General features: G+C 38.3%; 4 protein-coding genes across 7 annotated transcripts in view; 2 read left to right on the top strand and 2 right to left on the bottom strand.

Moving 5' to 3' along the window:
* Positions 1 to 13,254, bottom strand: part of LOC130420700 (uncharacterized) — a 195,940-nt gene extending 182,686 nt beyond the window's left edge. The window contains exon 1 of the mRNA XM_056748191.1: positions 12,962 to 13,254. Within this exon, the coding sequence (XP_056604169.1) occupies positions 12,962 to 13,254 (293 nt within the window). The remainder of the gene's footprint in view (positions 1 to 12,961) is intronic.
* LOC130420702 (uncharacterized) overlaps positions 1 to 13,909 on the top strand; it is a 195,470-nt gene that overhangs the window by 173,145 nt on the left and 8,416 nt on the right. The gene's annotated exons all lie outside the window — the stretch shown is intronic.
* LOC130420721 (stonustoxin subunit alpha-like) lies at positions 5,111 to 10,600 on the top strand. 4 transcript variants are annotated; one of them, XM_056748232.1, is made up of 4 exons: positions 5,111 to 5,231; positions 8,707 to 8,819; positions 8,931 to 8,978; positions 9,693 to 10,600. In XM_056748232.1, the coding sequence occupies exons 2-4, from the start codon at positions 8,798 to 8,800 to the stop codon at positions 10,223 to 10,225; spliced, it is 603 nt and encodes a 200-aa protein (XP_056604210.1). In that variant the 5' UTR covers positions 5,111 to 5,231; positions 8,707 to 8,797; the 3' UTR covers positions 10,226 to 10,600. The 4 variants fall into 4 exon arrangements, with proteins under 4 accessions (XP_056604210.1, XP_056604209.1, XP_056604211.1 ...); XM_056748231.1 differs by having other exon boundaries at positions 8,707 to 8,978; XM_056748233.1 differs by lacking the exon at positions 5,111 to 5,231 and having other exon boundaries at positions 8,288 to 8,819.
* LOC130420794 (histone H2B-like) lies at positions 11,848 to 12,315 on the bottom strand. The gene has a single exon (XM_056748307.1). It carries the CDS (start codon positions 12,272 to 12,274, stop codon positions 11,900 to 11,902), a length of 375 nt encoding a protein of 124 aa, XP_056604285.1. The 5' UTR covers positions 12,275 to 12,315; the 3' UTR covers positions 11,848 to 11,899.

Here is a 13,909-nt window from a genome sequence, read left to right on the forward strand (position 1 = left end):
ATTAGTCCTTAACAATAAACTTTGGACTCTGATTGAACAAGCACTTGTGTCTGTGTCAAACTTTGTCTCCAGGCCTGAAACTCTGTGTGTTCAGTCGATTAGACTCTTCAACCGTAGAATATTGTTTAGACAAGGGGACATAAGAAGTTTACAAGACTAATCATTTTGTCTGAGGTCAGTCAGAGTTTCATAACTATACACAGTCTGGCTGTATGTGTTTATTAGTTTTTGTGCACTGACTGTGTACTTCTGACTGTGTACAGCAGGGGTCTTCAACTTCTTTTCTTTGAGGACCAGATTCCAAAAGTATAAAAAGGATGCGGGCCAGTTTCCATATCATAATTTCTTTTATTTTGTATTTCTGTTATTTATTGCATTTGTTCCTTTTATACTGTTTTTGTTGCTTTTACTTACAGGTCATATATTAAAGTATGCACACAAATATTGCATCCAGTATATACCTATTCATATTTAATCAAAGGGATAGTGTCTTTATAATTGTATTTTATATTGACTAATACACTGAATGAAATTGCTGTTTATTTACTCACCCCCAGTCCCCCGATACTTCCAAGATATGTGTGGTATTGTTTTTTTCAGGAAGATATTATGAAGATATTGAATTAATGAAAGTTAATGAAAGTAAAAAATGCTCATAAATTCAGCAGAAAAGTTATCTCTGTCCCTTGATGTTAAGCTGGCGTCTAATAAAGCGAATCAATCGATCTGTGCAGGAAACATAACACTATTATCAAATATTCAGGTGAATGACAATCGCATTTATGTGCCCCACACATTTATAAGTGCAGATCTTTTGAAGTGTAAGTTCTGGAAGAAGACGAACAGCTGTTTTCATAAACAAAGTTGTTAAATCATACATAATGAATGCAGTAATAAAAACAATATCGTTTTTCCTTATCTGAGACAACAGTTCACGTGGTGTAGTACTCTTCCTGCGTTACTAAGTTTCTTCGATCAAATCGCTTTATGAGATGGAAATCGAGCCACGGAAATTACTTTCGTATTGATTATAGCAGCGTTTTGGATTTAAAGTCGTGGCGTCTCAGGATGTGGATTTCTTAAAGCACAACGTTCTTAAACTCTCTCCAGTTATTAGAAATGTTAAGGTGGGATTGGTAAAGATGATTGGTGGGCCTGTTGACTAGCCCTGGTGTACGGTATGAGAAGGTATGAAGCATCTTTTCCTGTATCACAGCTTATTTATTCTTTTATTAACCTCACTCAATAGAGAAACTCTTTCCTCCTCCAGACTATCTGTGGTTTCACTGCTTGGATGGTTTAACAGAAATGAATCTCTGCCTTTCTGGACTTTTTTATGTGTGCAGCTGGTTTCCCCTGATCTTTCTGTTTGTTCTTAAGTGAGTTGAAAGTGACTTCTGGGTGTCCAGCTCGGCCAAGTTTTGTGCGGAAGTTCATCATTTTAATCTTAATGTAGTGCGTCCATCCACAACACCCAGTCTGAGTTCCTTTCTCATGCAAACATGGATGTTTTGAATCAAGGCCTCAGAAACTTTGTACTTAATTATTTCTTCTGTGAGGCCTTTCGGGGTAAGAGAAAGGAGAGTTCCATTGACAAGAAATTGATCATTTCCTTTCTGGAGCTGCATTTCTGCACAATATGAAAAGCGTGTCACTATGAATACCTGAGGTCAAGTGCAAGACCAGGACTCAGGAGATGACAATATGATGGTATCAGTGCTGCTACATGAGTCAACAGATGGCAAATCATCTGCGGCCTCATTTATAAAACCTTAAAATGTGAACGTACGGCAGAATGCTGAAAATGGTGTAAGCAAACAAAAATGGAGATTTATAAAACTTGCGCAAGGACATTTGAATGCAATTTTCACTTTATAAATCACAGATTACCTGCAAGTGTGCGTTCGTGAATCAGCCTCATATCCCGCCCTGTATACACAACCATTTTGTACCCATAAATAGTCAATGCAAAGCACCTCATGAATGCTTATTCGTATTTAATAAGTCCGGCATCCAGTCCTCTTGTTAAGCTTGACGTCACTCACCATTATGGGCGTGTAATGTTTCTGGTTCAACATCTATCAGATGCCATAGAAAAATAAAATAAAATAATGTAAACCCTGATCCCATCCTTTATCTCCGTAACAAAATCACAAATGGCCACACATGAGATTCACTGAGATTTCCATATTAATAATTGTTATAATTATGATAATAATTATATTAAAGGCAATGAAGATCTCTGCAACATTTACATGTTTACAGCATTGAGACTGATCGTAAACAACTCATTAAAATCACTTTTAAACATTAAATATTTATATTTAATTTTTTTTGAAGATATGAGTTGGATTTTACAGGAGGTGCATGAAACAAATATCTCTCAATACAAGCACAAATACCTCTGCAGATTTAATCTTTGTGATAGTGAGGATATTTAAGCTAAAATAAAATGTGTGAGAGGCATTAATGCTTATAATCGTTTTTATCACACTTACTTTCTGCAATCTAACTTGAGCTCACCATCGGTGTCGCCAAACTGCTCTGTCTCCAAAATGTCCGTATGCAAGGGTCAGAGTTTGCATGCTTTCCACCAAGTTTCTTTTACAAATCTCATCTTTTGTGAGGGAAGTGGCGTACGCCTCTTTCAGGCCATGATTTGTGCGTACGCAACGGTTACAGATGAGGCCCCGGTTCATGCTTTGAGGGGCTGGAAGATGCATTAATTGAGGATATTAAAGAGCTGGTTGTCTCACAAGGCAAGTATACCACTTTCAAAGTACTGTGATCTTTAATGTATGAAATTGATCAGAAAATCTCTGAATTGACACCTAAATGGCTTTGTTACTCTTAAGTCTTAATTTTAATAGCCAACTGATCCACAGATGTCAGCATTCCAGGTGAAATGGTCAGATTTCTGGCATCATCTTCACATCCAAAAAGCACTCTTAAACTGACTTGTGCTGTCATCCCACTTTATTAATGAATGAATTAATGAAACATGAATAAACACAAATTTCAAATGTTAAAGTTACTCAATATTTACATTGAAAGCAAAACAAATCTAACCTTAGATGGTGATGTGTCCCTTCAGGGTAACAAAATGTCTCGAACCAACTGTGTAGGCCACAAGTGGATAGAAATCTACCAGTTCCTCAAGATGAACCAGCTGAACCAAGTCAACTCAAAGGCTCAGAAATGAGGAAGTGTTCACTTCATGGAACCCGCGGCCAAAACCAGCTGAGACCCAGAACACAGCCCACATCAAACCCATCTGGGCCCCATGTGTCTTTGCTGGGTGGGAAGGCTTTAAGCAGATATACTGACAGATATCTATGGAGATACCTTCCAGTAGAGAGACGTTTGAGACAAAGATTGTCTAAAAATCACCCCCGATGAGATTGCTTTGATTCGAATCAGTATGTGAGTAACATTGTTTTTTTTTGTTAGAACCAAGATATGTTGTTTGTGACGAAGCAGTTTTGAGCGTCATTGTTTATCTGAAACCGCTTTAATATTGTTCTCGCCCAGATACCAGAGAGAGAGAGCGAGAGCGAGAGCGAGAGCGTAAAGTAAAGTAAACGCACTTTTAATATGCAGGTCACATGCGTTCCAAACCGTAGAGTTTGAATCCGTACGGATCATCTGCAATCTGTTTCAACACTATACCACAGCGGAGAGGAAGAGGAAACGCATGTTAAGACATTAACACACAGCTGACATTTACTCTGTATTAGTTTTTGTAAATGATTGTAAATGATTTATTGCTTCTTACAACAAATGGCACTGATTTAAATGATTAAAAAAAGATTCAAATTTTTATTTTGTTGTTGGCACAATTATATTGTGAACAAACATAAATTCAAACATTTATCATTCAGATACAAATGTTTACACATTGTGTAAAGTCTCACACTGACCTGAGAACAGCAGCACATTAATGTTTGTTTTTCCATTGCTGATGGATTTAAAGAACGAAGAAAATATCAGAGTGAATCATAACAAACACATTAAAATGAACAAAGTGACTCAAAGTGAAGAAACTCTTTTGAATTATATGATGAAAAAACATGTTTACCTGTGTGACAGGGCCAGAGGGGAGGTTATTAGTTCAATCCTTCATAGAACCTCACGCTGCCACAATTTCCCCCCTGGAGGTCCTCCAAATAAATAGAGGACAATAAACAGAGGTGTGTGTTTTACACTTTTATTTTCTTAAACTGTGGTTTACACTAAAGCTTTTCACCTTTTAGGGTCCACAATATTTCTCACAATAATATAACATACAAATAATCATTTAAACAGTCACCACTTCACACATACCACACATTGACCCACTACACAAACATGTCACGGCCGTCAACCTCAAGGTGTCACAAAGATTTTAAATATTGGATGAGGACAAAAAGAACTCAAGCATGAAAACCCCAGAAAAATTATAATAAACAAAAACGAAAGAATCTCAATCGAGTTTCAGTAACTTCAAACCAACAGTGAAACACAAAAGAAAAAAATTATTCATAAATGAAAACCTTCCCAACAAGTAATATCTACGAACAAGGAAGATGGACCACCAGAGGAAATTGAGTCTGTAGGAGTCATGTGCGGTATAATAACCGCAAATAATATATAAATAAAAAACGACCAAACTATATCCATCCATCCATTTTCTACCGCTTATCCGAACTACCTCGGGTCACGGGGAGCCCGTGCCTATCTCAGGAGTCATCGGGCATCAAGGCAGGATACACCCTGGATGGAGTGCCAACCCATCGCAGAGCACACACACTCACTCACTCACTCACTCACACCCTACGGACAATTTTTCCAGAGATGACAATCGACCTACCATGCATGTCTTTGGACCAGGGGAGGAAACCGGAGTACCAAACTATATATTCAAAATAAAAAAATACAATTTTAAAAACAACAAAATATAATCCACATTCACGCAAAACAACAAATTAATACCCGTAACTACACAAGTAACCGTCCACACTCACAAAGAAAGAAACACATTTGTGTTAAACCTCCTCAGAGGACTCTTACGTTGAAATCGTTGCTATGGTAACAGTTCGGCTGTATCCGGTAGTCAGTGTTGCTGTAGCGGATCTATTCTACTGCGGCAGTCGGCTGGGGCAGAAGTTTATAGTTCATATTTAAGTTTATATTTTGATTATCTGATGGTTTTGCACAAGTGTATCCTGAAGGTATTAGTCATTGAAGAAGAAGTAAGTCAATTTATTATTATGTCTTCTTGGTGATGTTATATTATCTACTTTCGTTTCGCATGGACATGTGCTGATCGGTTTATATATATTTTCTCGGTCTGGAATATAATTGAAACTGTTGTTATTCCGGTTCATTATACAGATGTTTACAGTGAATAATATTTATATTACATATAAATACTGTAATGGTTGCGTTCTGTTATATATTCTGTTCATTATGTATAACTCGCATGTTATTTATGATAAATGTGAAACTATAGCTTCAGTGCATTAAACTGTAAGATATTGTTACTCAGATAATCTTTTGATAACTCCTGATAATAGAACTGTGCACATAACATTATCATTGATTACAACTGCACTGATTTAAATGTGGACACATTATTAAGACCCAGTTAGTTTATTCATTATTTATTGTACTTTTATTCATGGACTAAATGGAGACCTCTGCCTGTGAGGATACAGTTTGATTGTCGATATCTCTGACATTCATCTGACTTCAATACACCACATAACACCCACAAACCTGTGTCTTCATTATTTGTGCTCTGACCGGCACCCAGGGGGGTTTATTCAATTTCATGACATCAAAACCTAAACCTCTATTGCAACATTTCTACACACACACACACACACACACACACACACAATACTGACAAATGCCTATCCATAGTTACAATAATACCATTTAAACATCTCTGCTTGTATTTTTGTCACCATGTTATAACTTTTTAACCTAACGTTAATAGGCTGCTAATGTTAGCGCGCTCTCAGCCCTGTCGGCAAAAATACTGCTTTTCCCCATTGAATGCGGCATATAGTCAATTGCTTATTATGCATCATGTTTACTGCAACTGGCTCTACTTTGTCATTGTGAAACTTTTATACCCCTATCTGATTTATTCCGCTCCCCCAAACCAAACAGGCTGTCTGTTTAATTTCAAAAGGTAATACTAATCTCATGTGAATAGTGCTCAGGGCACATCAGGAGTTCTCTAACAAAGCAATAATGACGCATAGTACAAAAATGTTTTACTCACAGAAGATTGCTGCGCCATTCCTATTGGATCCAATATTGAAGGCACATCACTGCTTTTTAATTTAGTCTCTCCACAAATTCAGTGTTGATCTCTGCCTTGTTCACGAAGGAATCCTCGGTGAAAAGAAACAAACAAATGCTTCATGTTTTCCTAGCGTGAGCTGGAACCTCTTTAAAAATAAACTTTTACCCCGTATTCCTAATATCAGAATCCAAAGGAAGGTTATGCAGCCAGGGCTCTAGAGTGCAACCAATTTGGTGGCAAAAGCGACCTTATTTCTCAATGGTGCAACTAAAAATAATCAGAGGTAGCACTGTTGCGACCAGCAGTTAGAGGGAGAAAAAAAGCCTCCGCAACTCTGAAAGTCTCCCTGTGATTAAAACAACTCCTGTGATTAAACAACAGACACACATTAGGCCCATATCGTGGTCTATACCAATCAGAGATAGTGAGGGGCTGACCCCCCTGATTGCCCGTGATACAGATATTCCTGTACGTGTGTGTACCAGAGGTCTCGTTAACCGAAAATTCTTTGTCATTGACAGATTTTTTTACCAGTGACAGAAATGTCTGAAGACCGACCGTCATTTTGGTGGATTACAATGAGGGCAATTTGTAAATCCCTGTTTCCCATCATTAGAGCGTGATATGCTCGCGAAGCGACCTGCGTGTTTTCACCTGTCATTGTTACTGACTAGACATATGTGATGCGATCTGGGAAACCCGTCGGATGTCGCACTGGGAAGTAAACCCCATAACATGAAGAATGAAGGAGTATCAATGCACATTTCCCGCCAGTCCTGTGTAACTGAGTTGACAAAGCTCCCAGTCTGCAGCACCAGGAGTTATCACCGCTCCGCTGCTCATGCGAGCCGGAACGCTATCGCAAAACATACAAGTGATGATCAAAAGTCTAGACACTATGCACATGATAAACAACATGAAACTTGCTTCACTGCTTATTAGTTGTTGTCCGTAATGTTTGTTAGTTTCCTTGTGTAGTGATAGTGGCAGAGTTCTTGTTCTTTAGGTGTGCGCTGCACCATTTTCCTTACTTTAGTTTTAAAAAATTTGTTTATTTTGTAGAGTATTTTTATAGACTAATTTTATATTAAATTGTTATAAAAGTACGTCTCTTACCACTGTAAAGTGACTTTTACTTGTGATACTGGACTGTTGTGCTTTTATTTTCATCACTTAACTTTAAACACGTTTTTCTCCAAATTCTGTTCCTGAAGATCATAGCGCTTCAGCCGACCTCAGCCATAACTTTTTTTACATACTCAAGATATGAGCAAAATAAATACTGATATGGAAAGGGCTTGAATATGGTATCAAAAACTGTTATTTGTGAACATAACATTAAAATATATATAAAAACCAATGGCTTAATTGGTCATTATTAAAATACAAGTTCCGCGTGATGATGTCACGAACATACTCATTACCACCTTGCACCGTAGTGACGGGTAATAATAGATTATGACATATTTTCCAAGATGTCAGTCAAAATGACGGACAATAGAAAAGTCCAGAACAACCTCAGGTGTGTACGTTTGAAAATGCGTGTGCTCCAGTCAGACAGAGAGGTGAATAGTCTAGGGCCGTCAGTTAAACAGAGTGGATGTAGCCACAGATGATGAGAGAAGATGCACAGAACGATTGAGAACATTTTTGTGAATATTGTTAAGTTAAGGCCTGATCCGTCTGAAAATCATAAACAATGCTCTTACACGAAGCCATCCACCTCCCAGGTTATGTCAAGCCCTGGTCCATTTATCTGGAGATCTTTTAAGTTTAAATTTCAGTTCAGTGAAGCACTTTAAGCACCAACAATTTTTCAGTAAGTTACCTTTCTTGTAGATTTGTGCTTCAAATAAATCATTTTCTGTTGACCAGATTGTTAGTTTATCATTTATAAATCAATTTTGCCTATATGGACATCTAAAAAAAAGTGAAGTGGTAAAACCAGTTAAATGCATTAAATGTGATGCAGTGGAAAATTTGGGTCCACCAAACTTCTTTTCTCCATAGACTGATGTCAATAACAGATGTAATCTCAGTAACAAGGGCGTTGTCAGTTCTTATACTTAAATGATGTTCGTGTGAATACGATTCCCTCTTATATAACAAGAGCTTGGGTTAAAATTGTGATTTTTATTCATGCCTCCTTTTATACCATTCTTCCAAATATGGTGCTGAGCTCATTTTAGTGAGTGGTCAAATGTCTCTCTTCATCATCTCAGTGAGCGGCAGAAGTAGCACATTCATTACCAAACCGCAGCCACCAATCAAGATTGTTTGTATCCTTTACTGTGAGCTACATCCTGCTTTTCACGGACAACAAAACAAGATAGTGGCCTTTAGGAAGGGAACGGGATGTTTTACAGAGTGTCTCTGTTAAATGTTTGTGTTGTTTGTCTTTGTCTGTATAGTGTTTGCCCAACATCACTGTCATTTCTCTCCGCTCCTCTGATGATGTGCTCAAATCTGAGAGACAGACTGGAGCATTTCTAAATACAAGAGATGGAAAATACCCCTGATAGACGTGAAGTTTTTATTCATCATCTCTTTTCAGTGTGTTGAATTGTAGAAATACAAATGGTTTCAATGTACATTATTCTGACTAACATGTTTGTTTCTCAAATTAAATGCACAGAGATTATTTCCAGTCCTGAACCCAAGACCAGAGATCAGTTCCTTCAGTGTAAGTTACTATAACTGCATGAATACATCCATTAAATCTCTTATAGATCATAAAACAGACTGAATTCTACTGACTTTATGGACAAATGCTTGTTGTTGACTCTTTACACTAAATGTTAAATGCTCCATCATTTGTAAGTTGCTTTGGATAGAAGCATCTGCTAAAAGAATAAATTTCTCTAAGCTTTCCTGTAGCTCAGTGGTTAGATCATGATGCTGCCAAGGTCGTGGGTTATATCCCAGGGATTACACATACTTCAAAACAATTGTTTAGTAAAATGCAATGTAAGTCACTTTGGATAAAAGTGTTGAAGTAAATGAATCCTGAAACTTCAAAACGGTCAATAGCAGCCTGTGTAAGAATCAATTCTAACCTAAATTTGATTAATTTTTGCAACAAAATACAACAAACATTTGTAGAATTTTCTAGTGGACCTTCTGGACATAAACAAGTTTGGTGTAAGCCCAACGTTGGACTACATTGTTGGACTACACTTCATCCAGACCTGTGATAAAATGTACACCTCATGCACAATCTAAAACTACGACAGGGCACAGCTACGTTCTGCTTAGACGACACACGATTCAACCGCATTAAGAGTGATTTTCTTACTGCATCCAATGCTTTAAAATTTTAAAAGTAAATAATATAAGAGTAGAAAATTTGAATTTCATGAATCAGTAATGTGTTCCCTGTGTGTTTTATGTTCCACAGACTCTCGTCAGCTGAAACTGGATGCAAACACACTGTATAAACACCTCCATCTGTCTGAGAGGAACCGAGTGATCCAATTCTCTTACACAGACCAGCGGTACCCTGATCATCCAGACAGATTCGACTGTTGTCAGGTGTTGTGTAAGGAAAGTGTGTCTCAACGCTCTTACTGGGAGATCAAGTGGACTGGTGGTGTAGATATATCAGTGGCATATAAGAGCATCGGGAGGAAGGAATTGGGCCATGTGTGTCATTTTGGACGTAATGATAAATCCTGGAGATTGTACTGCTCTGAATCCAGATTCTCATTCTGTCATGATGACAAATGGATTAATCTGCCTGCAATGCCAAGCTCTGCAAGAATCCGAGTGTATGTGGATGAGGGAGCAGGAATTCTGTCCTTCTACAGCGTCTCTGACACCATAATGACCCTCATCCACAGCATCAACACCACATTCACTCAACCACTCTATCCTGGATTTGCAATCGTTTCAATTCATTCCAAAGTGACACTCTGTGATCTAAGAATGTAGATGATTCAGAAATTAAACAAATTATATAATTATCTTAAAGTGCTTGAAAAAACATAACTAAAGTGACCATTATGTTCTATTTTAAATGCAGGTTTAAATGCATCCACGGTCAAATAACGCTAGAATTTTATCCACACTTTTCTCAAAGATCTCTAAACAGTTCCCTTCAAGCAGTTCATGATTCAGTTTCTCTAAACCCCACCGTTCCACAAGTCCACTGTGCTCTGATTCGTCGGCCATTCCAGTCTGTTACGATTTGTCTTTCCACATAGACACACAACTACATTTCAGCTCTTGGAGGCTTATAGTTACCTACACAGAGATTATTAGTACACGGAGATACTACACTAACTATTTGTGTTATAAAAATAATGACACTTCTGTATGCGAAATAACCCACAGCTAACACAGTATATTAAAGCCATGTTAATGCATTAGCCGCAATTCTAACGTGACTGACAACAAAATCTATCCATATCATTTTTCTAGGTGGAATAATGTTGACAAAGAAGGAGGTTCAAATCACAACAACAGTCAATGTAATCTTTAAAACTGTAAAATGTACACTGTAATAATCGCATCTGTAAAATAACAGTAAAGGTCTTCAGATAATACTCTGAATGGTGCTAATGTGTAACACAACATTATGTCTCAAACCAAATTCACCGAAGGCTCCAACTACGCAAACTGTTATCCAATCAAAGCAGTGGGCGTTTACTTCAAAGTGCCTTCAATGCCGCACACCCATAAAACCGAGCGTTTGTAGAGCGGGTCTCAAAACCTGGGTAGAAAATAGCCTATTACTTATTGATTTGGATGTTTTTGGATGTAAAACCACACAAACTCCATAAGTAGACCTCATATAACAGTATAAAACGATAAACAAGCACAGTTCATGAGACCTTTAAGACAACACACTCATTACTGCAGTCAGATTCAAATATCTAATCTCCTCTAAAATTTGTTTTTTTGAGTGCCATTTTGTTTCTTCAAAAACAAAGGCCACAATGCATTGCTTAAATCTGTGGCACATGATTGCAGTGGTTTGATTCTTTATTTCTACTCATTTTATGTTTTATTAAATCAACAACATTTTCCATAACCATTAATTTAAACAATGCAATGTTAGGTTTTTCTTATAATTTTGACGTCAACAAAATTGCTTTTACGTTAGACACAGTTCATCAAAAGTGAGAATTAGATAAAGAAAAATATGTACAATCAAATTGTTTTGTTGCAAGGAAAATTGTATATTCATCGTTTTTAAACAGAACATGCCAAAGTTTGGCTCCTAGAACTTTAAGTTTGAAGTTGTACAAATGAATTGAAACGTAATTATTAACTGGACCTTTATGTTGAGATTAAAGACAACGAGATTGGTTGCCACTTATTGACCTCCTACACAGACACATGAACATTCAATTGTTCTGCACCTATATTGTCAAGGCAAGTGACGATCTATAGTCATGATTTAAACAAACTGGTGTTCCTCATTTGAGATACAACACGAGACGGAATATTAACTTATTCGTATAATAAAATAATATAAATGTTTATCAGCGAGACGTGCAAAGATTCAACACGACTCCTATAAACCCAATATTAGAAGCTCTTTAGTGACGTCATGGGTGGCTCTTAAAAGAGCCTTTGTGTGCGGCGGATGAAAGCGGCGCTTTACTTGGAGCTGGTGTACTTGGTGACGGCTTTGGTGCCCTCGGACACGGCATGTTTGGCGAGTTCACCGGGCAACAGCAGACGCACGGCGGTCTGGATCTCTCTCGACGTGATGGTGGAGCGCTTGTTGTAGTGCGCGAGACGAGACGACTCACCGGCGATGCGCTCGAAGATGTCGTTGACGAAAGAGTTCATGATGCCCATCGCCTTGGAAGAGATGCCGGTGTCGGGGTGGACCTGCTTGAGCACTTTGTACACGTAGATGGCGTAACTCTCCTTCCTGGACTTTCTGCGCTTCTTTCCTCCCTTAACGGCGGTCTTGGTGACGGCCTTCTTAGAGCCCTTCTTGGGCGCGGGTTTGGCTGGTTCAGGCATGATGCTTCTTCAGAAGTTAGTAAATGCTGAATGTTGAAGAGTTTCGTCGCTGTGGTATTTATTCACTCTCACATGCAAATGTTTAGCGTCACGGAGCCTGTTGTCTGATTGCGTGTCTTCGTCGGCCGAACCCATAAAATGTTTCTATTGGTCAGCTCATAGTTTGACGGGTTGGATAGAGAGCCAATGAAAGTGTTTCCCGCCCACAGTCTCGTGTTTGAAGGTGACCCTCCCACAAGCGATTCAGTTTCCTTTGTTTGCTCTTCCCGCTCTTTATCGAATTTGAATTAAAATAAAACGTTTATTTCTGTATTAACTCTACACTAAAACAGAATTACGTCATCGTGTCATCAAAGTCACTTAAAGAGTTCGAGCATTAAATCATTTCACCCTTTTATGCTTTATTCACCAGCTTTGGGCGTGTTTACGTTTATATAGTTGATATGATGGAGTTTCTTCTTCGAGCGAGAGAAGAGTTTAACACAACAGATTAATCTCATCAGTTAATAAAGAACGAGATCTCAGAAACAAAACAGCGATAATAAAACGTGACTTTCACAGCATTTCCTTTGATGATAGAACTTCTGAAATTAAACTCCTCGAGTGAGACAGTGTGTGGCTCTTAAAAGAGCCGTTGTGTCAAATGTTTAACTTCAGCATAAACGCGTTTAACCTCCGAAGCCGTACAGAGTGCGTCCCTGTCGTTTCAGCGCGTACACGACGTCCATGGCGGTGACGGTCTTTCTCTTGGCGTGCTCGGTGTAGGTGACGGCGTCACGGATAACATTCTCCAGAAACACCTTCAACACACCGCGAGTCTCCTCGTAGATCAGACCGGAGATACGTTTCACTCCACCGCGGCGAGCGAGACGACGGATGGCGGGCTTGGTGATGCCCTGGATGTTATCACGCAAAACTTTGCGATGACGCTTCGCGCCTCCTTTTCCGAGTCCCTTTCCGCCTTTACCTCTTCCAGACATGATGTTCGAGAGTACAGATACAAACGTTATGCTTTAAAAAAAAGGACAGCGGATACAATTTGTATGTACCTACAGGACCTATTTGAAACACACGCGTGCGAGGGCGGTGCTAGTGGCACGTCACTTTTTTATTTTCCTCACCGCTCCTTCAGTAAATCAGTAAATATACATTTATGCATTTAGCAGATGATTTTATCCACAGTGACGTACATCACATTATCTTATACATTTGTTTCTGAGTGTTTAATCCCCTGAGATCGAACACATGACCTCGGCGTTGTTCTATTCTACCCGAGTACAACATAATCTAATGTACAAAGAAGCGTGACTTTTAAGATTTTATGAGAAACAGAATAAAATTGAACTATAAATATTTCTCCTGACTTCTTTATTTTATACTCGTGTCATTTTATCTGAACAGAAATTTGCAACTTTTGCAGATCAACAAACGTGACGTCACGATAAAAAGATTATCGCCTAAGATTTAAAATAACATTTCTTCACATCTCATCATAAGTTCAGCATGAACACATTTACTGACACAAGCGCTCAACTTCTATATATGAGAGCCGGTTATACATGACTCGGGAGACTACAAATATTCTTCAGCGGTTTGACTGAACATTAGACTCGATTAGTTGCTTCAGACCAGTAA

This window comes from Triplophysa dalaica, chromosome 5, assembly GCF_015846415.1.
Source record: "Triplophysa dalaica isolate WHDGS20190420 chromosome 5, ASM1584641v1, whole genome shotgun sequence".
In the NCBI taxonomy this organism is placed as follows: Eukaryota; Metazoa; Chordata; class Actinopteri; order Cypriniformes; family Nemacheilidae; genus Triplophysa; species Triplophysa dalaica.